General features: G+C 38.5%; 1 protein-coding gene across 2 annotated transcripts in view; it reads right to left on the bottom strand.

Annotated features, from left to right (window-relative positions):
* The window catches only part of MAML2 (mastermind like transcriptional coactivator 2), a 361,690-nt gene that overhangs the window by 5,514 nt on the left and 329,548 nt on the right, over positions 1-26,628 (bottom strand). The window contains exons 3-4 of one of the 2 annotated variants that reach the window (XM_059070685.2): positions 9,306-9,509; positions 3,509-3,620 (exon numbers count right to left, since the gene is read on the bottom strand). In XM_059070685.2, coding sequence (XP_058926668.1) covers positions 3,509-3,620; positions 9,306-9,509 — 316 coding nt within the window. The remainder of the gene's footprint in view (positions 1-3,508; positions 3,621-9,305; positions 9,510-26,628) is intronic. The other variant, XM_067038252.1, reaches the window with a different exon arrangement.

Here is a 26,628-nt window from a genome sequence, read left to right as displayed (position 1 = left end):
AGTGGATGGTGCAAAGTAGGTATTCAATTGATATTTATTGAATGAATGAATAAATGAAGAGTGAGAGATTGAGGCAAAGATATAACTTGGAGAAAGATACTCTTTTAAAGTACTCTCCCAGCAGAGAGGCAGGGAGGCCCGGAGAATCAGAGATACTGAGAAACAGAGAACTAGACACACATATGAGTATCATAATGGCAGTATGTGAAGAGAGCATGGTTGCAATTATAACCCTAGCATATCTCCTACTGCTTGAGGATAGCTAGCGTGGTACACACCTTGAAAGACTGAAGTCTTTGATATTTGTTTTAAAATATGTCCCCACTAAACTACATCCCATCCCCCTTGAAGGCAGGAACAGTCTCTCTTTTTTTTTTTTTTTTTTTGCGGCACGCGGGCCTCTCACCGCTGTGGCCTCTCCTGTTGTGGAGCACAGGCTCTGGACATGCAGGCTCAGTGGCCATGGCTCACGGGCCCAGCCGCTCCGCGGTGTGTGGGATCTTCCCAGACCGGGGCGTGTCCCCTGCATTGGCAGGCGGGCTCTCAACCACTGCGCCACCAGGGAAGCCCAGGAACAGTCTCTTTATCTCCTTGTATCTCCAGGTTTAGCACAAGGCCCTGACTGTGTAGGGCAGTGTTTGATAAAGAGGGATCAGAGTCAGATAGGAGAAACTTGGACAATAACTCAGAGTTCACAGGCTGCTAATGAGATTAAGCAGTTATCAGCTTGGTATCTGAACATTTCATGAGAAGAGAATTTCCATTATGGAAATGCTATGGAAAAAATTTCGAGGCTTTAAAAATCACTCCCTGGGGATTCCCTGGTGGTGCAGTGGTTGAGAATCCACCTGCCAATGCAGGGGACACGGGTTCGCGCCCCGGTCCAGGAAGATCCCACATGCCGCGGAGCCTGTGCTCCGCAACAGGAGAGGCCACAACAGTGAGAGGCCTGCATACCACACACACACACACAAAAACAAAAAAAACCCCACTCCCTCTAGGGACTTTCCTGGTGGCGAAGTGGTTAGGAATCTGCCTGCCCTCGCAGAGGGTTGGAATCTACCTGGTCCAGGAAGATCCCACATGCCGGAGCCTGTGCTCCGCAATGGGAGAGGCCACAGCAGTGAGAGGCCCGCGTGCCGCAAAAAAAAAGAAGTTACTAGATGAGTGTCCAAAAAAACCTACTTTATAAATGGAATCTGACTCATTTGGGAGGCCATTTTACCTTTTCCCCTCTTTCACCTTTCTATCTGGAATACGGATATGAAGACTGGTGATGTGGTGGCCACAAGGCAACCCTTAGGATGGAAGCTATATGCTCAAGAAGGTGGGGTAGAAAGACAAAAAAAGCCTGGATCCCTGATAACATGGTAGAGCCACCAAACCAGCCTTAGACTGCTATCCTTGGGAATCTTTTATATGAATGGGAAAAGAAAAGCATTCACCTTGAATTTGATATAATATTTCAGAGGGCTCTTAGCTTCCCCCAAAGCCACTGATAGGCCATGATATAAGAAGCCATGGGCTTCCCTGGTGGCGCAGTGGTTGAGAGTCCGCCTGCCGATGCAGGGGGCGCGGGTTCGTGCCCCGGTCCGGGGGGATCCCACGTGCCGCGGAGCGGCTGCGCCCGTGAGCCATGGCCGCTGAGCCTGTGCTCCGCAGCGGGAGAGGCCACGACGGTGAGAAGCCCGCGTACCACTAAAAAAAAAAAAAAAAAAAAAAAAGAAGCCATGTTCCAAATAATACCCATATTGTCTTTCAACCTCCTTGAGGACAGACTCAGAGAATCCTGCTTTTTCCCTGAAGCAAAGCAATCTTAGAGAGTGGAATATATATATCCCATTCCTAATTTTAGTGGAAAGACAATCTGGTGCATTTGAAAGTGAGAACAACATAAATGAGAACAACATATTGATTACTACACTTAACAGGACCAGAAAATATTAATAAACAGAAATATTCACAGCCCTTCCTTCTTTAGAGAATCTCCTTTATGGCCTTAAGCAGAGAGAACTTAAGAAAATAGAGGACAAGCTTAGTTTACATGAGAAGCTGCAGAGAGTTCTGGGCAGAAAGGCTCGAATAGATGCTGACTAGGAGAAGGCAGGGGTAGCACAGGCTATGTTTAAAAGAGGTTCTTTTGGATTTCAGAGAGTGGAAGGGAGGGATTTTAGGGGTAGTATCTGCCACCTATGCTATATTGAGATACCCATTAAGAAGTTTTGCTTTATTTTTTGTTTTTTGTTTTTGTTATTTTTAGCATCTTTATTGGAGTATAATTGCTTTACAGTGGTGTGTTAGTTTCTGCCATATAACAAAGTGAATCAGCTATATGTATACATAGATCCCCACATCCCCTCCCTCTTGCATCTCCCTCCCACCCTCCCTATCCCACCCCTCTAGGTGGTCACAAAGCACCCAGCTGATCTCCCTGTGCTATGCGGCTGCTTCCCACTAGCTATCTATTTTACATTTGGTAGTGTATATATGTCCATGCCACTCTCTCACTTTGTCCCAGCTTACCCTTCCCCCTCCCTGTGTCCTCAAGTTTTTGACCCACCTCCTAGAGAAATGGAAATAAAACAAAAATAAACAAACGGGACTTAATGAAACTTCAAAGCTTTTGCACAGGAAAGGAAACCATAAACAAGAGGAAAAGACAACCCTCAGAATGGGAGAAAATATTTGCAAACGAAGCAACTGACAAAGGATTAATCTCCAAAATATACAAGCAGCTCATGCAGATCAATATCAAAAAAACAAACAAGGCAATCCAAAAATGGGTAGAAGACCTAAATAGACATTTCTCCAAAGAAGATATACGGATTGCAAACAAACACATGAAAGAATGCTCAACCGTCACTGATCATTAGAGAAATGCAAATCAGTGATACAATGAGGTATCACCTCACAGCGCTCAGAACGGCTATCATCAAAAAATCTACAAACAATAAATGCTGGAGCAGGTGTGGAGAAAAGGGAACCCTCTTGCGTTATATTTTAAATGCAGTCCACCTTTGGTGTTTTTGAGAGACTTCCTAAAGACTTAATTTGCTTTTCAATTATTTTTTGGTGATAGGGCTATTTGTCTTAGGGAGATGAGCCCAAAGGTGGAGATGAAAAGATTGGGTACTATTGTAAATTACAAATGTGACTATGAGGGAGAAATGTCTACTTACCTTACACTATCTGGGTCAAGATATGCTGTTGGGAGGAGAATGGTTGAACCTAGCAGTTAGAAAATATTTATGTTTTTTTGACTCTCACAGGTAGTCCTGAGAGCAGTGAAATATGTGAATAAGGAACAAAAATAAGCAAGAAAAACTGATGAGTAGACTAAAATAAATTCCAGTTTGGTCTTGATCTGAAAGTTAAATGGGAGCTAGAGAAGGAGTCTAAGAAAGATGTTACAATTAAATATGAGATGGGGGAAGGAGGAAATACTAACAACTGAACAGTTTTCTTCTTTGCACAGTTATGATTTTTATTAATTTTTAAGAACACTTACCAGAATACTGAGCTGTTGGCTGCATGTTGCCCACATTTCTTCTTTGGTCTTTATAATCTGGGGGTGGCCTTGTCAAATGTCTGTTTATCTGATCTTGTGGAGCAATTTTCTCCTTGAAATCACAAATGAAAACATATTAAACTGCATTGTTACTTTCTCAGTTGTAAAAATGTATAGATTCAAAAAAGTAAGATAAATTTTGCAGTCATAGTTGCGAATCATGGATCTTACTTAGTTTTTATTCATGATTTGCAGTCATAGTGGTGAATCATGGACCTTAATTAGAGATAAAACTTTTCAATTTCCTGCATGAAAAGTGTAATTTCTACCTCTCCTTAACATTCAACATGTGTTTTGGGTCTTGCAACTACTCTCATTTTCTTTATTTTGCAATTAGCTCTCAGCGAGGACAAAATTTCTGTGAATTCTGAGATGAGGATTTCTAGTTTTGTTTTGTAGCACACCTGATATACTTTGGTACCTATATATAATTTTGGTCCTACCAAGTGTGTAAGGTGTAGGAATAAGATTGCCAGATAAAGTGCAGGACACTCAGGCATTCTATGTTTTTATTTGTTAAATCTGGCCACCTGAGATTGGAGGAGATAACCGATCAGATACTGATATAGGCATTGAGATAACTTATCAGATACTGATATAGGCATTCTGTACATATTACCTATTTTTTCTCCCTCATAAACAACCATTGAAAGTAAGTATGGTTATTACCACTTAAAAGATAAGGAAATGGAAGCTTCCTTAGGTTAAGTAACTTGCCCAAGATCACACAGTGGTAGAACCAAAACCAAATCCTGAGTCAAAAACTTAGGCTTTCCGGGGCTTCCCTGGTGGCACGGTGGTTGAGAGTCCGCCTGCTGATGCAGGGGATACAGGTTTGTGCCCCAGTCTGGGAGGATCCCACATGCCTCGGAGCGGCTGGGCCTGCGCATCCGGAGCCTGTGCTCTGCAACGTGAGAGGCCCGCATACGGCAAAAAAACAAAAACAAACAAAAAAAACAGAATGTTGCCTACAGCCTGAAATATACAAGATAGCCTATTCTCAGCGCTCTGACCTTTAAGAGTCCATTCATATAGAGATAGAAAGTTACAGAACAGAGAATAACATTTGTCTTGTTGGAGGTTTATGGGAACATCATGACTTGACCTACATGGATAGCTGCAAAAACAAAGGATTCCCACACCAAGAAGTTTACAACAACTAACAACTCCCCTCCCTCACCTTCCTTTAAAAGTCCTTTGCCGAAACCCTTCAAGGAGTTTGGGGTTTTTTGGGCACAAGCCACCCCTCTCCTTGCAATAAACCCTTCTCTGGACCCGCAATAAACCTTTCTCTGCTCCAAGCTCTGACGTTTTGGTTTGTTTGGACTCACTGTGTGTAGGGCACATGAATTTGCATTCAGTAACAGGAACATACCTGTTGGGTTTATCACTCATTGGAGCGAGGAAGAAGGCACATCATGGTGGACCATAGGGTGTCTCAGCAGGAGCATATTAGAAAGAACTTATTATAGGATTTGGGCTTTGACTGGGTGATTTAGGGAGGGTCTAAGGAAGCAAGGATTTGTTCTAGGTTGTAAGCTGTCAGAAAGTGAGGTTGATTCTATGAGTAAAGAATTATTTGTCACTCATTTAGCAAAAGAGGGGAATTTTTCCTATTTTGTGAGTTGCACAGTGACCTTGTTTATGTCTGTTTTTAGACAAAATTATGAAGTGGCCTTCTTTTGTCTCATTTTATCATGGTCTCAGAGCAATCCTGTCTGAGCTTCCTGTTCTGTAAAATTGTTTAAGTCCAACAGAGAACAAAATAGCCTGGCTGTGAGTGTTGTATCAGTTCTGGACATCAGGAGATTCTTTTTTTGTTTCTCAGTATGGATCAGGAAGTTTTTAGAATGGCTTTACTGAAACTTTGCATGAACCCCAAAGCAACCCCCTTTTTCAAAGATAAAAATAATTGGCATAGGTATACAGAGAACAATATAATTATAGAAAAGTCAATAAATAGAAAAGAAAACCTTGTAACAGATGGGTTAATTAGATGGAAGTCAAATGTGGGCTGCCCAATTTAGAACCCACTTAAACCATGTATTTCTCAGTTTCCCAACAAATTCCAAACCTTCTAAGTAGAATAAATCTACTATAAAGGAAAAAAAAGTGGCTTTAAAATAACAACAAACCAAATTCAAATTCTTGTTTCTAAGGAAAAAGACTTGAAAGACTCACAGGGTTTTGGGGGCATCAAGTAATTCATATAAAACACAATTTTGATGAGCTAAGTGTAAATGAATCAGAAGCATATGGATTACATTTCTTTTAAATATGGGTTTACAAATTAAGGGAAAAAGTGGTTGGTGAAACTCTTTCTGGTTTTGCCCAAACCCTAAATGTTTAAGAAACAGCTTGAGATGTTCCATGAACCCAAATGTGGCAATATGCAACCATTCCTGCTGTGAACTATTGTGCAAGCTGACAGTTTTGATTTTTATGCCAACATGGGACTTTCTGAAATCTTCTCTTGCAGAAGCATCTATCATATTTTCTAACGCAATTAGGTGTTTCTGTTGTTTCTATTGTAGAAAACAGAATTCACGCATGTGTGTGAGTGATAATCAGGCCCTTGCTGCTTCATGAAAGACTAGATTTCAAATCTGGATTTATTTTTACATACATTCAATCTACTTATTGACTTCTTATTCTCCTGAGGGGTTATTTAGGTTGTTCAAAGTGTTAACATATACAGCTCTGGAAACTTGAGTTTCTTAAAGTACTTGTTCATAAATGAATTAGAGTTAATGGCCTTGTGCATGGACAAGAACTGCCATGCTGTCACTTTGTGCTGAGGGGCAGCAAAGACCAGACTTCAACACTGAATGGAGACTCCTCCATTTGCAAGAGAATGACATCCCCATTCTACACAAGTAAAAACTCACAGGCCATCCCTGAGGTTACTTCTGTGCAACATGAAATTGAACTTCACAACTAATGTCTCATGATAACCCAATATCTTGGACCCAAAAAGCTAATATAGAAATAATCTTCTGTTGCCCATATCTATCTGTTTCAGTCTCGGTATCTCAAAATGTAAAATATGGATAATTCTAGGACCTTTCTCATACTCCTATTGTAAGGATTAATCCTTTAATTCCGTAAAAGCGCAGCATGGTGCTTGGCACATAGTAGGTGCACAGAACGTGTTGGTAATTATGATGCCCATTGTAACAAGTACTACTCATCTCTCTCCTTTGTGCTTCATTGGTGGGAAAATAATAGAAAGTACGGGATAATACACTTTCATGAGAAAATGTCTCAATTTAGGGGCCTATGTGGCCTTGCCAAGTGACTGCAAATGACTACAAAACATATGCTAATGTAAAGTGGCATCAAAGACTGTTTCTTCCTGGATATGCTAAAAAGCACAGGCACCCTCAATGTCCGCCAAACAAAAAGAAATGTGAATGGTTTATAAAAATCACAAAAACAGCAGCCTCATTCTCATTCATCTCTCACAGCTTAGCTACTGCCCTTTGCACCTGTCCCAGCGGTGACTCAACTGGGACTCCGTGGGAGTTAGGACAGTGCCAGGACAGGACCCTTATGGAATGTTTCCTCACCTTTTAATGAGAGCTGAAAATCCAGAAATTCAACCTCTGCCTGTTACAAGTCAACAAATTAGTAGTGTTGATGGGAATGATGGAAGTGTACTCAGTAAGCCAATTGTAGATTGTATGTTTTTCTCTTCTACTGCCCTTGTTTCTTAGATATTTTGTTTATGAAGATCATAAAAAGGGAGGGAGTGGGTAGGAGGAGTAGAGATTTCAAAACTATGACTTATAGTAGAAATTAGTTGTGTCACTTAGCAATCCAGTCAGTGGTTCCCCTACAACTTAGGGCAACATTCAAGGTCACCTACAAGTTTATTTCTCACTATTCCTTGTTCAAAATCAAATAAGTTTATTTCTCACTATTTCTTCTCATATGCTCTGGATTCCAAACTTAATTCCACTTGTCATCCCTTAAAAAACATAAAGGATTGTTATATTATGATTTGTACTTTTCACTATGCATTAAATATTTCATCTTACAATCTCAAACTAACCAACTAATACACACCCAGGCTCTACCTTTCCGTCTCTGGCCCACTCTCCACCTAGAATGGTGGACCACTCTATCCATCAGAATCCTACAGTCCTTCAAAGTCAAAGTCAAATTTTATCTCTTCTGGGAGACTATCCTCAATCTCTCCAGGCTGGATTTTATCTTTCCCTCCATTACATTTTCCCTCGCTATGTTTATACCTTTATTATAATGCAAATCAAATCTGAATCTAGTGCTTCCTTGTTTAAAATGCTTTAAAGTCCTCTCCATTGCTTTTCTTTTTTTGTTTTTGTTTTTGGCCACACTGTGCAGCTTGTAGGGATCTTAGTTCCCTGATGAGGGATTGAACTGGGTCCCCCAGCAGTGGAAGTGCAGAGTCCTAACCACTGGACCTCCAGGGAATTCCCTTCCATTGCTTTTCGACAATATAAATTCTGATTTAGCAAGCTTTATCCTCTGGTCTCTGATCTCTGGCCTCCTAGCCTTTCACTTCCCTATCCTTGTGCACGTGACATGCCTCAGCAAATGTAATATGTAGTATACTTCATTGTCCCTGAGTCTTTGAATATGCTGGTTCTTCTGGCTGGACCCTCCCCTGTTCTTCCCCTCCATCTCCTACTTCACCTTCAGATCTTCAGTAGATATAACTTCCTCTCTGAAACCATTTCTGGTAATCCCACATCACAGCATTTCATCACATGTATTACAATTGCCTATTTATTTGACATCCCCAGAGGGCTCTAAGCTCCTTAAGGACAAAGACAGGATTGTCTTGGTTATGGCTGTAGTCCCATTGTAAATTAGTAAATATTTACTGAATGAATTATACGCTTATCACACCCTGGGTTTCTGACTCTTACTGCAAAGCTCCTTGAGTATAAATTTATTTTTTTAAATTTTATTTTCTGTGTACCTTGGCTCTATCAACCTGGAGATGGTTAACTTTGCCTCTTTCTTCTTTCATTTGGCCAAATAGTTTGAAGGGAAAGAGTAAAATTTGGAGAAAAGCCTTTGGTCTTAGGAGGCAGGAAGGGTTTGGAGCAGTTTTTGAATGTATGAGTTTGAGAATATAGAAGGGACAAGCAGATAAATAGTGAAGTAGGGTTAATGCTTAGGTAATGTGTGGGAAATAATGACCTTGCCTTTAAGGTAAGGCCACTTAAATGTGGTTGAAAGTGGGCAATACATTTTCAGTTTCCTTAAAAAAACATCTACTAGTCTGAGATGCTTTATTTTGGAGGCCAAATTTTAAGTTTGGAAACTCCACGCTGGCTTTTAAAGTTGCTTGAAAACCCTTTCACCTCTAAAATCAGTTTGGATTTGAGTTGATTAAAGTTTTGTCCCCTATTTTCTGCCCCTTGGCGCTATGGAAGAACACTGGTTTCCTTTGCCTGGTACCAATGCCCATGTTGGTGTTCTAAACATTCCTGGGCTGGGCAGGGCTAGTCAGCCCAGGTCCTACGCATTCCAACTGTCTAGCAGCTGGTAAATCAAGTTTTTTTTTTTTTTTTTTTTCCTGCAGCACTTTACATGTATAGATTTAGCCTCTCTTACAGCCAGGACACCCTGGTGGCTGTCCCATAGGTGGACACAGAGACAAGCACAGTAAGTAGAAATGGAAAGTAATGAATTCCCTCTGTTGGGCCAGTAGGTATGTGCAGTAGAAATTGGGAGAAAGTTTTACCGTGTCAACCAGCATCTGCTGCTGGAGGAGAAGCTGCTGTTTCTGCTCCATGATCTGCCTCTGTAGAGTCTGTTTCTTTCCCATCAATTGCTGATTCAACAGTGATTGCTGGGAGTTCATATAACCACTTCCAGTGTTTGGATTTGAGCAGGGGTTGGGACTTGGACTGGGGCCTGTGTTCTGGCCTACCACAGAGTGTTGATCCTAAAAAAGAGAAGGGGAGGGGGTGGAAAGCTACTGTGAATTAAAAGAAAAAAACTTGCGCAAAGATCATAAGCTTAGATTCCAAACATTTTTCAACTTGTTAAGATCAAACGTGGTTAATGGGTTGGAGATCAGAGAATTGCTTTTTAAATGTAGAAGAAATAATTGCATATCACAGCAACCAAAGCAGCTGGTTTAATGACATTAGGGTACTGGAAAAGCTCCCACGTGACTCTGATGGTGGAACCTCCGCATTCCAGAAGGTATTTATGGCGCGTCAAAGAAAATTACCATAAAAACATATGGCAAACCTCTCAATTGCTCAGGAACAAACACGTCATAAAGTAACAAGTTCTTCCTTTTCCCTAAAGTTAGCCCATATCATTGCTGATCCTGCAATGAAAATCGTTTCAATTCACCTGTTTAAAAGTTGAATAACCATTTTGGACAGAAGGGGCCTAGCTTTCTGTGATAAGGTAGGAAGACCTTTGAGTTTCTGTTTCACAAACACTGAAATTTGTTAGGGACTTCACCTTTCAGAGACTGGTTAATTTTCCTCCCTGGTCAGTAAGTTGGGAATCTTAGTGCATTCATCAGTAAAAGAACACCTGACGATAAGGAAGTATTGGTCAAAGACTCACAATTGTGTATTAAATAATATTGGGTATTGGTGAATTGCCATTCTAATTTGAGGTCTCTACCAATGTTTAGGCATTGACAGGTCAGCACCCTGCAGGGCAGAAAGCTAAACCCAGCCAGGTGTTTTCACTAATTCCCAATGGTGTGTTTAGGATTGAGCTGTGCACTGTTGGGGTTACAAGAAAACTAGAAAACATAGTCCTCATTTTGGAGAACTTAATCATCTAATTAAGGAAGAAATGACATGCTTACATGTAAAATGTAAGAAAATACAGAATCAAGTTTTAGATTAAATGATACTAGTACTAAATGAAAGATCCTCCCACTTTTATGATACTCATCTAGGAAGCAGATACCCAGGCGGGCCTTGCTCCAGAAATTCTGAGACCATGGATCGATCGGGTACCTACTCAGGTGATTCTAATGCTCATTGATCCAGGGAATGCTCTTTGAGAAACACTAGCTATATGGGAGCAATAAAATCCAATTTTCATTCCCAGCTGGACTGTGTGAGGTTACAAGAGATTAAAAAGATAAAGTAACTCCCATGATGCCTGATGAGCAGTAAATAGTAGGTACTCTACTTGTGGACTTGTCTTCTCTTTCTTTAGTTGTCTGCTGAACCACAAAAAAAAAAAAAAAAAAAAAAAAAAAAAAAAAGCCACCAGTTCAAAGCCTGGGGATGCAGGAAACGTGGTCTTGCTTTAATAATCCCTGGGGCTACAGAGCTCACCAACGGCCACAAGGAAAAGGGATACAAAATAATCCTAAAATGACCATGCACTGAGGTCTGTTACAGGCCAGTCATGGGGCTTAGCACTTTATGTGATTAATATAATGTCATCCTCCTAACAGAACAGTGAGACAATGAGCAAGGACTATTATTTTCATCCTAATTTTGCAGATGAGAAACCTGCCTCAGAGAGATCACTTAGCTGTAAGTAGTTGAGGAAGACTTGAAGTCAGGCCTGTCTGACTCCAGAACTCCAGTTCTCAATCACTATCCTCTATTGTCTCTCAGTTGAGACAGCAAGAGTTGGGGAGAAAAAGCTTCCTACTGTAAATCTGGGTCAACCCATCTGTCCATGCAGCAGATGTGTATTGAGCACTCTTCTAAGGGATCACCCTCAATCAGGCGCCTGGAAGGGAGTGTTTTAGGGAGAAGGGCAGAGGTGTGGGGACGGGGAGGGGGTGGTCCTTCTCACCAGTTAATGAAAAATAATTAGAGTCAGCTCTGAGGTAGGAACATCCTCTGAGCAACTGAAAGGAACTATCCCTAACACATCTGCACTCAATGCCCAGTCAGATCTGTCAGCTTTAAATCCATCACGGCTCTTGGGAAAGATTTCACCCCACATGTCCTACAAGCCACCAGGACTCTCCCTTGGAGTGTGCTTCTTTCATCTGGGTTAGGGGCTCAGCTCAGGGCCCTGATACTTTGTTCTGTGCTGTGCTATTTTTCATTTCTTAATATCCAATTATTTATTATATAGAGCAACCAATATAGATTTACAAAGTATTGTGTCTTAATTTCCTCATGTATAAAATGAAGGTAATTACATTCGTGACATAAAATTGGGGCAGATGAAATTTAGAACAGTTCTAGGCACTTAGTAGGTTCTAGATAAATTTTAGCAATTAATATTTTTCTTACTTACTTATCTTTGTATTATTTTGTGTATGGCAGAGATATTTTAGAAACAATTATTTTTGTGAAGGAGTTTATGGTGTAAGTGTACTTGACTGCATATGTGGTATGTTTGGCTCCCATCATTTTTTAAACACAGGTAGGCCCTTGTGCTGTCCAGTTGGCCACAGTCCCCACTATTCCTCATTTTATAATAGCCACCCTTTTCCCTCATTTCTATTACTTGCTTGGCCCATGTAGGCATTTGAAGTTAAGATCTCTGGCTTATATTTTAAAGATGACATACAGATGGCCAAAAGGCACATGAAAAGATGTTCAACATCACTAATTATTAGAGAACTGCAAATCAAAACTAAAAAGAGGTATCACGTCACACTGGTCAGAATGGCCATCATCAAAAAGTCTACAAATAAGAAATGCTGGAGAGGGTGTGGAGAAAAGGGAACCCTCTACACTGTCGGGAATGTAAATTGGTGCAGCCACCATGGAGAAGAGTATGGAGGTTCTTTAAAAAACTAAAAATAGAGCTACCATATGATCCAGCAATCCCACTCCTGGGCATATATCTGGAAAAGGTGAAAACTCTAATTCAAAAAGATATGTGCACCCCAATGTTCATAGCAGCACTATTTATAATAGCCCAAACATGGAAGCAACCTAAGTGTCCATCGACAGATGAATGGATACAGAAGATGTGACACATACACGCGCACACACACACACACACACACACACACACAATGGAATATTACTCAGCCATAAAAAGAATGAAATAATGCCATTTGCAGCAACATGGATGGACCTAGAGATCATCATACTGAGTGAAGTAAGTCAGACAGAGAAAGACAAATATCATATATCACTTATATGTGGAAACTAAAAAAATGATACAAATGAACTTATTTACAAAACAGAAACAGATTCACAGACATAGAAAACAAACTTATGGTTACCAAAGGGGAAAGGGGGTGGGATAAGAGATAAATTAGGAGTCTGGGATCAGCAGATACACATTACTATACATAAAATATATAAACAACAAGGTCCTATTGTATAGCACAGGGAACTATATTCAATATCTTGTAATAAACTATAATGGTTTATATAATATCTTGTATAAACTATATATATAACTGAATCACTTTGCTGTACACCAGAAACTAACACAACATTGTAAATCAATTATACTTCAATTAAAAAAAGAATCTCTGGCTTATATTTTACCTGGGAATCTAAGATACACACATCACAAAGCCCATGGACACACTCACTCAAAGTTACTGCATTAAAAAGCAATGCATAGTCATTTCCATTAGGTGGTATGATACCTACTAGTGCCTTAGGATTAAAATCCATATCTCCTAATGGCTTGTCTAGTCATCCATGTATCCATCCATCCATTAATAAATTTTACAGAATATCTACTATGTGACAGGCAGTTTTCTATTTTCTAAAGATCAAAAACGTATTTACAAAGGGGAAAAATGAAGAGAAAGAAAAGAGGTGACAGAATGCTTACTGTTGGCAGAATCAGTGAACATCATCAAAATAATTTCCAGTGAAATCTGGAAAACTACCCTCTGCTAAGATTTATAAAAGATCTGTATGCCAAGAAAATGTAACTCTGTCTTTCTCTCTCTAATCAAACAGATGGACTGTACTAAATTTAGTTTCATTCCTTTACAATACCAAAAGATATTAAAATAAGAGATAAGCTCTCTTTTCAAATTCTATAGATTTTCAAACTTTGTAGTTTTTAGCCCATGGGCCTTACCATGTACTCTACTCTACACATTCTTTCTACTCATGATGGAAGTAATATTTGGCTGCTGATACATTTTTTTGCCCTTATGTTAGCTGTGAAACACAAAACACCTCCTTACACAGGCTTGCTGTCATTGCCAAGATGTTGTGCAAACTTTAGTACATAAAATATTTTGAAAGAAAAATATGCTCCCATGCGTTGGCTTTGATTTCCATATTCAGCCTCACTCTTTGCCTTACACTCAGCCCGTGTAGAACTTGACTTAATAGAAATCATCTGTTTCTCCCTCAACACTCATTTTCTCCTCAATTGCATGTGAAGGCCATGGTCAAAATGGCACATCCTCAGCTCATAGATGAAAAGAGTGTGTGTGTGTGTGTGTGTGTGTGTGTGTGTGTGTGTGGTTGTGAATGAATTAGGCTATTTTTACTGAGGTAGTCTTTTATATGCTAGAAAACTCAGATTTCTAGAGTCTCTTTCAAATCATGAACTTGAATGATCTTTCATTTTGTGTGTTTTTTATTTCTGTTTCTACCAATAAATTATGGTATTTGATGCTAACATACAAAACAGGCTTCTGATCCTATCATCCTGGGATTTAATATAAATTTACATTTAACATGCACTTATAGGTACTTTTCCATATCTATGTGAGTGTGTGTGTATGTGTGTGCTGTGTATTTAAGATTTTGAAGTTCTTTTATAGTATTGGCTAAGCCACTGAGTTAGGGTAGTATGCCAAGTGCTTAAATATGATTAAAGCTTCTTAATCCTTGTTTTAATCCAGCACAGGACTGCTAGACCAATGAAAGCATTTCTGTATCTTTTTAATAAAATTCTGCCGATAATCAAGCTATAGCTTTAGAATTATCTTCACTCTACTCAATCATTCATTCAACAGATATTTGTTGAGCATCTGTTGGGTTCGCCAAAAAGTTCATTGGGTTAGTGAATACATTGTTCAATAAAATTCTTGGTGAAAATGAAAAATGTGACTTTTATTTTTACTTCAAACCAAATGAACTTTTTGGCCAACCCAATATTATACATCATGCAATCTTCAGGCCTTAGGGATCAAAGACCACTCAGCCTGCTGGAAAACTCTGCAGCGTGTCTATACTTCCAAGTTTTCCAACTGGACTATGGATGGGAAATTTATTTTCCAGAATGGTCTCAAGGATTTTAGAAGACCATTTGGTAAATCATGTATATGATGACCAAACCTTTTAGCTGGATAAATCAAAACATGCTCACAAGTGAGTGGCAGTGTGTAAGGTTGATTTACATTTATAGGAAGCTGGATGCATATTTTAATGTATGGAAAATATGGTAAATGAATGCTTTCCCAAATGTGTTACTTTGTTGACTTAAGAGCTTGTCCATGGATCAACACAGGAAGTACTAACTTAACAAGATCACAAACCATGTCTCTAAAATCTGGCAGAAAATTAAGGGAACTCCTGAACTCTTTAAAATGGAAAACCCTTTTCCTTAGAGGACAAATTACCTGTCCTCCTTCGTATCACCTGCATTTCTCTTAAAGCCATTTTAAAGTCCTTTTGAAAAGAATGTCCAAATTAAAAATTAGAAACAAACCTCATTATTCTAGCCCTAACGGTGAATTCACCAATACCCTCTTCTTTAAAGTTTCAGCCATTGGGCTTCCCTGGTGGCGCAGTGGTTGAGAGTCCGCCTTCCGATGCAGGGAACACGGGTTCGTGCCCCTGTCCGGGAAGATCCCACATGCCGCGAAGCGGCTGGGACCGTGAGCCATGGCCGCGGAGCCTGTGCTCCGCAACGGGAGAAGCCACAACAGTGAGAAGCCCGCGTACCGCAAAAATAATAATAATAATAAATAAAATATAAAATAAAATTTCAGGCATAAATATTTAAAGAAAGAGCATGTATGAAGAAAACCCTGTGAATCTCAGTAACAAACACCAGCGTGTAGGCCTGGCCCCTAGGTCTGACTTTGATAAAATGGCTCTGTAAATCATGGTCAATATGTGAAATATCTTTTTAAAAAATGTTAACTAATGAAAATGCTAGGATTGCCTGTTTCATTTTAATGGAATGTGACGGTTCTGTGAAGTAAGTTGATTTCAGCAAAAGGTAAAATGGGGTCCAATTAGGCATGTCCTAAAGGAGAAAACAAAAATACCCCTGGTTTCACTGAAGTATGTTGAAATATTAATACTCACTGAATTCAGTCAGTTTTACTATTGAAGCAGTTTTGTGGGCTGAACAGTGACATAGAAAGTTTCACAAAGCAAGCAGTTATCAGACAAGTATTGTTCTCTTAATATTAAAAAAAAAAACTCTAAAAATTATTTGTCTTGTTTTGGGCATCTGGGTAAAATGGCTCTCTGTTTCTCTTATTTTGGAAGGGGAATATATAATGATTTTTTTCCCCACAAAAATGAAGTAATGTAAGTTACTTGGGATCCATGAGGGTGTTTTGGCGTGGAATGACTGCCCTTTCTTTTTCTTGGCTTCCAGAGCTAGGCATCTGCAATTTGCAAAACAAATTCAAGATAAAGTACCCAGCTGGGCAAGTCTGTACAGTAGATCTCACAAACTGATTTGCTATTCAATCTTTCTCCCCCTCCCCCCAGCTTGTCTCTTTCCCTCTTTTCTTCTTTCCCTGTCTCCATGAACTAACTGCTCAACTGTTCCTCCAGGCTATGCATCTTCTGAACTGTCGTCTGCTTATGAAGCCATTTATTTATCTCTATGCCTGAGAAACAAGTTGCCTTAGCTGTTTCAGATTCCCTACAAGATGGCAGGCCCACTTCAGTTATTTATTTGGGGCATATGGATGGTGAGGTGGCTGGGAGTGGCTGACATACAGCAACAGTAATGACAGTGACAACAAAACAATGATCAGGAAAGCATCCAGGAAACAACTTTTACACAGAAAGACTGAAGGGATAAAACACTGCTGTCTGCAGGTTTCCAGTCATTTATTTATTTATTTATTTATCTTTTTTTTTTTTCCCAGTCATTTATTTCAAGGGTCATTAAACTATGACATGACCAGTCAAATCCAACTTGCTACCTTTTTTGGTAAATAAAATTTTATTGGAACATAGCCATACACATTCATTTATATATTGTCTGTGGCTGCTTCCCCGCTACGACAGAGTTGAATAGCTGTGACAGAGACCTTATGACCCACAAGCCTAAAATATTTACTATCTGGCCCTCTATGGAAAAAAATTTTCTGACCCTTGCTCTATTTGGCTGTTCTAGCCAAGTCAGGCTAAGTACTTTGGTCTTTTACATTAAATTGATAAAATGCAATAGCCCTTCACTCTAGCCACCATTACAAACAGCAGAAACTGAAAAGTAACTTACTCATCTTTTTTTTTTTTTTTTTTTTGCGCGGTACGCGGGCCTCTCACTGCTGTGGCCTCTCCTGTTGCAGAGCGCAGGCTCCGGACGCGCAGGCTCAGCGGCCGTGGCTCACGGGCCCAGCCGCTCCGTGGCATGTGGGATCCTCCCAGACCGGGGCACGAACCCGTGTCCCCTGCATCGGCTGGCGGACCCTCAAGACCCTCAACCACTGTGCCACCAGGGAAGCCCAACTTATACATCTTTTATCCAACTGCATTTTACAGTTGGAGACACTACCCAGAAATGTTAAGGAATTGACTTGTACAAAGTCACAAAACCTAACGAAAAGATGAAGAACCATATCCAAATCCAGGAAAATACGTTAAGGAGAAATGAATGGAATAAAGTCTATGCTTGAGAGAATTATAGCTTGTCTGATAGAACTGGCTTGCGGGGGTGAGGAGGGTAGGGGAGATGTTGAAACGTAGAATATGCAAACACAGAAGGATGTATTTAGATTAGTATTTTTTTTATCCTTTGCAACTCTGAACAGTAGCTGCTTTTCTCATCTATTTAATAGGGCGTTTTTCTTCGCTTGCTCAGAACATTCTCCTCCACCCTGCAGGGAAACCCTGATCATATGTTTATAATCTGTTTGGTTCAAATGATTAGAATGAGTTTGTGGTCACTGTAGAGTTCATCCTTCAGAGGTTACCTAATTTTCAAGTCACCAGGACACTGTGTCTATTCTTAGCCTCTGGGGTGGACACTTGTTATGGGTTGGCACAGAAGAACAGTTCCATGAGTGAGGAAGCAGCATTTAGGTGGGAGAGTGGCCAGGAACAAAACGTCAGTGGGTCAGGGTGGAGTGGGAAGAGTTTGGTAACTTAGGGGAAGGAATGAGAAATTTTTCTTAAAAGAGAAACTTTTCAACTTTAGAAGGGTTCTTTGTGGCAGACCTGAAATTTCTGCTCTGTAAGTTAGCTTTTTGCTTTCTGCCCCTAGAGCAGTGGTTTCAAACTTTTCATTGGATAACAGTGCCTTTTGAGGATTTCACAAAGCTATGGATTCTGTCTCTTCTCCCCTCCCCTCAAGTACACATACAACTAACAATTTTGTTTACAATTTCAGGGAGCTTACAAATCTTCTAAACATGCATAGACCATCAACAGACCTCAGGTTGAGAACTCCACCTCCCATCCCTCAAAGGTTAGTGTTTATGAAAGAAATGAAATGATTTTCCCCTTGAGTACGTCCTCTACACTGCACATCCAGGTTAAAACCATTCACGTCTCCTCACTGCCTTTGGAATCAAGTCCAAACTCCCAAAAATGGTATAGAAATAAGTCCCTGTAAATCTGGCTTCTGCATCTTTCCTCCCGTTTCATCTCTCAAAACGTCCTTTCTTCACTTTATACTATAGTGATATTAAAACACTCGCAATTCTCCAGTCTCACAGAGCTCTTTCTCCTCTCCACAGTTTTGATGTGTTCACATCCTCTCTGCCTGGAACACTCTTCCCCTGCCCCTCCCTACCAAGTAAACACCCACTCATTCTAGGCTCAGCTCAGATGTCCTTTTTTCAGGGAGTCTTCTCCGACCTCCCAAGACTGTTCAGTGTCCTCTTCTGTGCTTCCCTAAAAGCTGGTACGGATCCATTAGGTAGCATTTGTCACTCTGTATCACAATTGCTTGTTTGTTTATATCTATCTCCCATTATAAATGCTTGGAGGGCTGGGATGTTCATCATGAAATTCGCAGGGTACAGTGGACTTCCCATAAATGTTTTTTTATATAAATAAATACATGAATAAATGAAGCAGTGCAAACTAGAAAATGGGGACAGAGCTTGCTGTAAGGCACATGGGATGAAAATGCTAGCACTTCTCAAAGGCAACTGGAAAGCCAGTGCAGGACAGAAGGCAAATGTTGAGCAAAGTTGTTAAATCCAGTGTTGCTTTAATGGGTGTGCCAGCTTAGAGCGGCCCAGGGCATAAAGGACGTGTTAGGAAGAAAAAGAGCTAGTGGTGAGTGATAATGGAGATCATGACGATGATGATAATGACAATGACAATGACTCCATGCCTTTGTTGTAAGGACAGAGGAAGGCACACTGATGGAGTACAATTTCTACTAACAGTTACCATTTTTTAAAAGCTATGTGCCAGGGCTTCCCTGGTGGCGCAGTGGTTGAGAATCCGCCTGCTGATGCAGGGGACACGGGTTCGTGCCCCGGTCTGGGAAGATCCCACATGCTGCGGAGCAGCTGGGCTCGTGAGCCATTGCCACTGAGCCTGCGCGTCCGGAGCCTGCGCCCTGCAATGGGAGAGGCCACAACAGTGAGAGGCCCGTGTACCACAAAAAAAAAAAAAAAAAAAAAAAAAAAAGCTATGTGCCAGGCCATGTGTTGAAGGCTTGATGACATTTATTACTTTAATCTTCACAATAATTCTAACTATGATTCCCACTTTAAAGATGAGGTTATAGGTTAAGAAATTTGGCTTTTTTTTTTACACATATGCCTTTAAAATGTAAAATACTTTGAAGGCATAATAAAATAAGGTAAAAGTCAAATTATTTAAAAATACACTCCGTTCTATTATAAAAGCAATTTGAATGGATAGGCAGCAATAGTGAAAATAGTCATTCTGGGATCAGACAAAACTAGGTTCAAATCCCAGCTCCACTTTTTTCAGAGTTGTACGTGGTCATAATATTTACCTCAAAGGGTGGTAGTTAAGAACGAATGACATAGAGTAAGTGAAGTGCTTAGTATATTAGTATCAGGTATGCAATAGATGTGAAAAATATTAATATTTCCTCTTAAGTCAGTTTGATGTTTATTGAATGTAAACATATACACACACACAAGGCATAGGGCTAAATAATATACAATTTCTGACTGTCAGATAGTGAGGAGAGTGTGGTGTTTGTAATAATACCAGCAATAAACCAACAAGCAATAATCATCCAAAGATGTGCTCAGTGCCTCAAACTTAGCGATAGCTAACTATTATCACCACTGCCTCCACCAACTAAAAGAAAATTAGGAACTTGTGTTTAAGCGTAATTTTATCCTTTTTGAGTTTACTCTATATATTGTGTTGATATTAATCCCCTCTTCTTTCTTTGGTATAATGTATAACGATATTAAGCTTATAACTCATATTTACAAAGACATTTATTTCAAAGGGACATACATTAGGAACCAGTTTTATACCCTACACTTGTGTTAGTCCTCTAGAATGTTTGGAAGGTACTATGGTTTTGGATGGGGTAAGTTATCAGCATTTTCTGTTACCATTAAACATGAAGGCAATCCAGTAACAAGTAGTAATGAAGAATAAAGAAGGGATAAATGACACCACAGTTCAAAAGGAAGAAAATCCTTTTTTAAAGGGTTGGTTCTTAAATCAAAATGATGTTCAAATTATAAATGAAACAACTCTGGAAATTTTAAGAATCCATTTCCAAAGATGGCTTCTAATACCTTGAAAAAACTGTAAGATTTTTCCTTTGGAAACACAACAAAAGTCAATATGGAATTTTGACTCTGGAATTTCATGTTAATCAAAATTTTATAGACTAATTTTAGCTTTTTTCTCTTTAAGATGGAGAAGTGAGAAACCTAAGAAAATGCTCACATATCTCATGTGATATCTCATGACAAAAAACTATAATGATGAAAAATGCTGCCTCTGTAGTCAAACTGCCTGGGTTTAAATATTTCCTCCATAACTTACTAATTGTTCTTGGGCAAGTTATAAAAGTCTCTATGTTTCAGTTTCTTAACTATTAAGGGGTAAATAACAATGCCTTCATCATACGATTGCTGTGTTGGCTTAAATAAGATCATGTAGGTAAAATATGTTGCACAGTTTCTGGCTCAGAGCAGGTGTACAAGAAAAGTTAGCACCTATTTTACATTATTATTTTCTTTTACAATTTTGACTTCTTCTTATTGGGTGGGCCAAAAAGTGCCTTCGGTTTTTTGAGTAAAAATAAAAGACACGTTCTTCATTTTCACCAAGAACGCTATCGAACAATGTATTCACCCTTTTGTTGCCCTACCTTCTGCCATTTTTCAGGCAACTTCATAATTCCATCTTCCAAAAACTTTTTATCTTTTGAACAAAGAACTGATCCAGGTGCCTTTTACAGTCTTCCAGGGAATTAAAATTTTTTCCATTACAAGAATTTTGTAACGACCAAAATAAATGGAAATCTGAAGGTGCAGTGTCTGGTGAGTATGGCAGATGAATCAGAACTTCCAAGCCAAGCTGTGACATTTTTTGCCTGGTCATCGAAGACACATGAGGTCTTGTGTTATCCTGATGGAAGACTATGCGTTTTCTGTTGACTAATTCTGGATGCTTTTCGTCGAGTGCTGCTTTCATTTGGTCTAATTGGAAGCAGTACTTGTTGGAATTAATCATTTGCTTTCCCGGAAGGAGCTCATAATAGAGGACTCCCTTCCAATCCCACCATATACACAACATCACCTTCTTTGGATGAAAACCGGCCTTTGGTGTGGTTGGTGGTGGTTCATTTCGCTTGCCCCACGATCTCTTCCATTCTATATTATTGTACAGTATCCACTTTTCATCGCCCGTCACAATTTGTTTTAAAAATGTAACGCTTTCATTACATTTAAGTAGAGAATTGCATGCGGAAATACGGTCAAGAAGGTTTTCTCACTTAGCTTATATGGAACCCAAACACCAAAGTGATGAACATAACCAAGGTGGTGCAAATGATTTTCGATGCTTGATTTGGATAATTTGAGTATGTCGGCTATCTCCTGCATGGTATAACGTTGATTGTTCTCAGTTGTTATTTCCATTTCATTGCTATCAACTTCAACTTCGACTGTGCAGCATCGTCCAGCGAGAAATCTCCAGCACAAAACTTTGCAAACCACTTTTGACACGTTTGATCAGTCACAGCACCCTCTCCATACACTGCACAAATCTTTTTGTGCATTTCAGTTGCGTTTTTTTACCTTTCTTGAAATAACAAAGCATAATAAGCCGAAAATGTTGCTTTTTTTCTTCCATTTTCAATATTAAAATGGCTACAAAAAAATTCACCAATTTTGATAAGTTTGTTAAAATGCACGCTGATATGGCAGCTGTCATATACAATCTAACAAAATTGTTTCAAATTAAGTTAAAGACAACTAAGTGCTACCAGAGCCATCTTATGGAAAAAAACGAATGAACATTTTGGCCCACCCAATACACACTACGACATTCTTTCATTGATTCTTATAGGAATCTGTTTCCTGTGACCTGTGAACCTTGTTAATTTAGTAGTCTTCTCTTCTAAGCTCTGTAGGCTTTAGTTTCCCCAACTTTAAGGTAAGGAAGTTAGGTTAAAATCTCTAAGTTTCATTCTAGTGCTAGAATAGTTGAAATTCCATTTATATAGAATCAGGGTGACCATAGATATCACCATGATGAAATAATTTGATTTATTTTTTCCATTGAGTCTCAAATGCAACCTAACGATATGACATGCAGTGGTTTTGCATATAATGAACAAATAATAGATTGATCCAGGTGGGGAGTGGGGAATCAAACTGGTTATCTTCTTCTCAACTGATTGAATTGAGCTTGGGGATGGAAATGTTGAAAAATGTATTAAACTGAATTCTGGACCTGTTCATATACTTCCGTGTGGAAGGCACAATATAGAACTATATAGCTTTGCTAATAATATGTCTTAACTGAACTGATTCTGTAGAAGGGTCTGTATTTTTCCCTGATTCTGCAAAATATATCTACAAAATATTTTGCTAGAGGTAATTTTTGTGCTTTGAATATCCATTCTGCACTAAAATATACAAAATGTACTGACCTACACAGTAGCCTACAAATTCCAACGTTATCTCCTCTTATGAGAACAAAGATAGTATCTTGGTTATTGCAGGTTATCTAACAGACATAGAAATTTAAATCCACTAATACAGTATAGTGACTATGGTCAAGGTCCTCAAATGTGTCCATCTACTCTAATGTGACATGATAAGCTATTTTTGAATGTATTATTATAATGACCACAAAAGACACTTAAAAAGGAGCCATCTGTTCTCTGTTAAATGTAGTCCTGAAGTCTCCCTTGGATTAGCAAAACAAGCCACTAAATACTTCAGTGGGACTTCAAAAAAGCTGAGTTCTCCCTAATAATCAGTATGGGATGAACTTCAAAAGATTAGAGGTTTCACTTGGATCAATTCCCAGAAAATCAGGTTATTTACCAAATCTTATTTATGCAAACTATACAAACACATTTTGATCTGCAGAGTACCAAAATAATGTTTTAGAAAAATGATAACCTTAAATGAAAAGTCTACTATGGAAGAATGAGGAAGGTCAACTTTCTTTGGTCTGATTATCTTGTCTGTCTACATTAGTCAAATCAGCTGTACAACTATTACCAGATCTGCTGTTACTTAATGGCTATGAATCTAGAAAGATGTACCTAAAATTTCTATTAATTATCTTGAGTAACAACAAAGGGATGTCTAACACACATAAACAGTATTTTAGCTTCTCTGTTTCTGTTTGAAATTACAAGGTGGAGTAGAGAGTCTAAATTATTTTTAGATGTCAACCACTTTTTAGGACATTTTTTCAACTACAAGGATTTCTAGTACAACTTTGGGCTCACAAGCTGACTCTTCATATTAATTCATTTGAATAGAGAATTCAGAAAAAGGTAGGTCTATTTTGGTACCTGTTCAACATTGGTGACTGGTGTTGCTTATGTCCCAAATATATTTTGTGTTTATTTTATAGAATATATAAATTATTTATTTACATGTATCTTTTCTCTTACTACACTATTATTACTTTAAGAAAATGGACTGTTTTATTCATCTGTGCATTCCCACCAGCACACATAAGCCTGATATAACAAAGATATATTTGTATATATATATATAGTATGTATATTGTATATATTTGTTGTTAAATAAATAGTAAATAATTACTTGAAAATCAGATAAACTTAATTTATAACATGATTTGCAGTTATTTAGCTGTTATTAGAAAGTAACATGGATATAAAAAATTTCAGTGAAAGACAAATATCAGTATCAAATATCATATAAAATGCTTTGCCCAAGAATATTTGTTATTATTTGTCAATTCCAGATACTATAAAATCTTTTCATGATTAAAACCTTGAACTTAAATTTAGCATGTACAGAGTTCTATGAACTTTTAACCTTTTTTTCTCAGCAATCTGGGTAGGTTGATTGTATTGGATTCTGTTACTTGTAACTGGAAACAGATCCTTGATTTGAACATAACTGTCCAGTGATTTTTCAACTGGGTAAACATTTGTGGCTTATGTTCCTAACTGCTGATCAGAAGAGAATGCAGGAAGGGAGACTGATATATTGTACATTTTCCAATGTTTACATTGTTTTGCATTTTCCAGATCCATGTGGTACTTTTTAAAAGGACATACATCTGGGACTGCAACAGCTCTTCAGCTGCTGGCTGGATCCAAGTAACAGTTCATTTAGTATATATCTGAGCATTTCTGAATATTTAAATCAAACTGTGACTAAATTTGAGCCAATTGGATTCCCTTTATAATTTGAAAATATTGTTATCTAGCCATGCACATAAGAAAAATAAACACAAAAATAATTTTTAAAATTTCTATCTTGTCCATAAACTTAACAGAACTTGGGCCAAGTATGTGAAATGCCACGACATTGAATATCATGGAAACTTAAAATCAGTCAACTATTTTTTTTTTTTGGCCTATGTATTGCCAAACAATTGGCTTGCAAAAGTTATTTAACTAAACAAACTGATTCAACCAGTTGTTTTGGTATTAGTAGGACCCAGCTTAATTATCTTATCCAAGGACTTAATTTACCTGATAGATTTTTAGTTGAAGTTCATCATATTTATCTAGTCCTTGCCAGGTCTTGACTTTAGTTTTCTCCTTGTAGACACAGCTGTACTGACACCCTGAGATTCTAGCATCATTTTTAAAAGTTGCTTTTTTTAAGATATTGGGCAAGCATTAGTATTCCATTTTAGAAAGGTAGTTAAATTAATAGACATTTTGAGAGTTTATTAAGCTTAAAGTATTTTGAGTTCTTTAGAAACAAAATAATACTGTTGTTATTATTATCATTATTATTTTGGCCACACCACATGGCTTGTGGGATCTTAGTTCCCCGACCAGGGGTCAAACCCGGCCACCACGATGAAAGCTACAGTCCTAATCACTGGACCAGGGAATTCCCCAAATTAGCACTGTTGGATGTAACGTTAATGTAGCTATCTAGATCATATGAAAGAAAGGAAAATTCAGTTCCTTTAAAATAAATAGTTATCACTTAATGCTAAAGTTGATCATTCTATTGTACTGCAGTCCTTCTATACCCCAGTGCTGCAACTTTTTCTTGGCCTTTCAAACATCTGAATATTTTTCTCATAAATTTTCTTTACCTTAATCATTTTTATGGCAGCTGGGTTCATGGTTTTCTCCCAGGTAATGACATTCATTCATATACTCTGCTATAAGTTTCCATACCAAGAAGGTGCTAATCTTTGGATTTTACCTGGTCCTTGGTCATAAAAGAAAGTGGGATGGTCACTGTTTTTAGAGGAAAAGCAATAAATCTGGATAATAGTTTATTTTAGTAACTTAATTGTATTTATTATTTATAAGAGATTAAAGAGAGGCTGTTGGTATGTGCTGAATAACTTTTAGTCAAATTTAACAACAGTGGAACTAACTTGTATACTTAACTACTATACTGGTCTTTCGGGGGTAGAAGAAAACAACATGGGCATTGATATATGGTTGGTTCCTTCAGTTCCTAGGGAAGCCATGAAAAGTATGGTAATTTACCTGTAAGCAACTATTACAGTAAAGGGAGGCAGTAGTGTTTCTGTTTAAATGCAAATAATAATTCACAATGTTGTATAGAGTGTGATTTATTTTGATATATTTTTTGTCCCCGACAGGATTTTAGGCTAGCTACTAGATATATTGCCCAAGGACATCTGTTCAAGGATCTACCTTACAAAATAGTCAAGTATTCCTTAACGTTTATATCTCTGGTCAAGGACAAAAAAACAATCAGGCCTACCAAGATTTACAAAGCATGTCTTATTGAAAGATATTCCTCTGTGGATTGCAGTTCCATCAACGGAATCAGGAACAATTTGTAGCTTTGAGGATAATCCACTTACTGCAAATTGTAATATGTCTTAAATGACCAAACCAGCTATAATTATCATTATCATTGTAAACCTCCTGATTTCTGTCTCAATTTAGGATATTTCCCCATTGTAACGTCAACACATAAATGCTGTGGTCAGAGAAAACTTACATTCTATATCTTTAATTACATGTGGATACGTATATAAACACAGAGGCAAAGACTAAGACAATTGAAGTGTTTACAGGTTATATATATTGTGACTATTTTGCCAAGCAAACTGGATTTCTATTTAGAGATTTAAATGAAAAACTGGTTTTCCTGTCTGGGAGGACTTAGAGCAAATCAACGGGGAGATGCAGGAACTGATCAACTGGCCCTTCCTAGGTCCCTTCCTACCTTTATGTGCAGGGGACACTCTGGAAGGGGCAGGTCCCTGGGTTCTACAGGATCGTTTCTGATGTCAATGGAACATTCACAGTTACCTGTAGATTAGGTAGGGACATAGGATGCCAACAGAGGCCGTATTTTAGAT

The sequence above is a fragment of the Kogia breviceps genome, chromosome 7 (assembly GCF_026419965.1).
Source record: "Kogia breviceps isolate mKogBre1 chromosome 7, mKogBre1 haplotype 1, whole genome shotgun sequence".
Classification (NCBI taxonomy): Eukaryota; Metazoa; Chordata; class Mammalia; order Artiodactyla; family Physeteridae; genus Kogia; species Kogia breviceps.
This window is presented reverse-complemented; position numbering and strand designations above follow the sequence as displayed.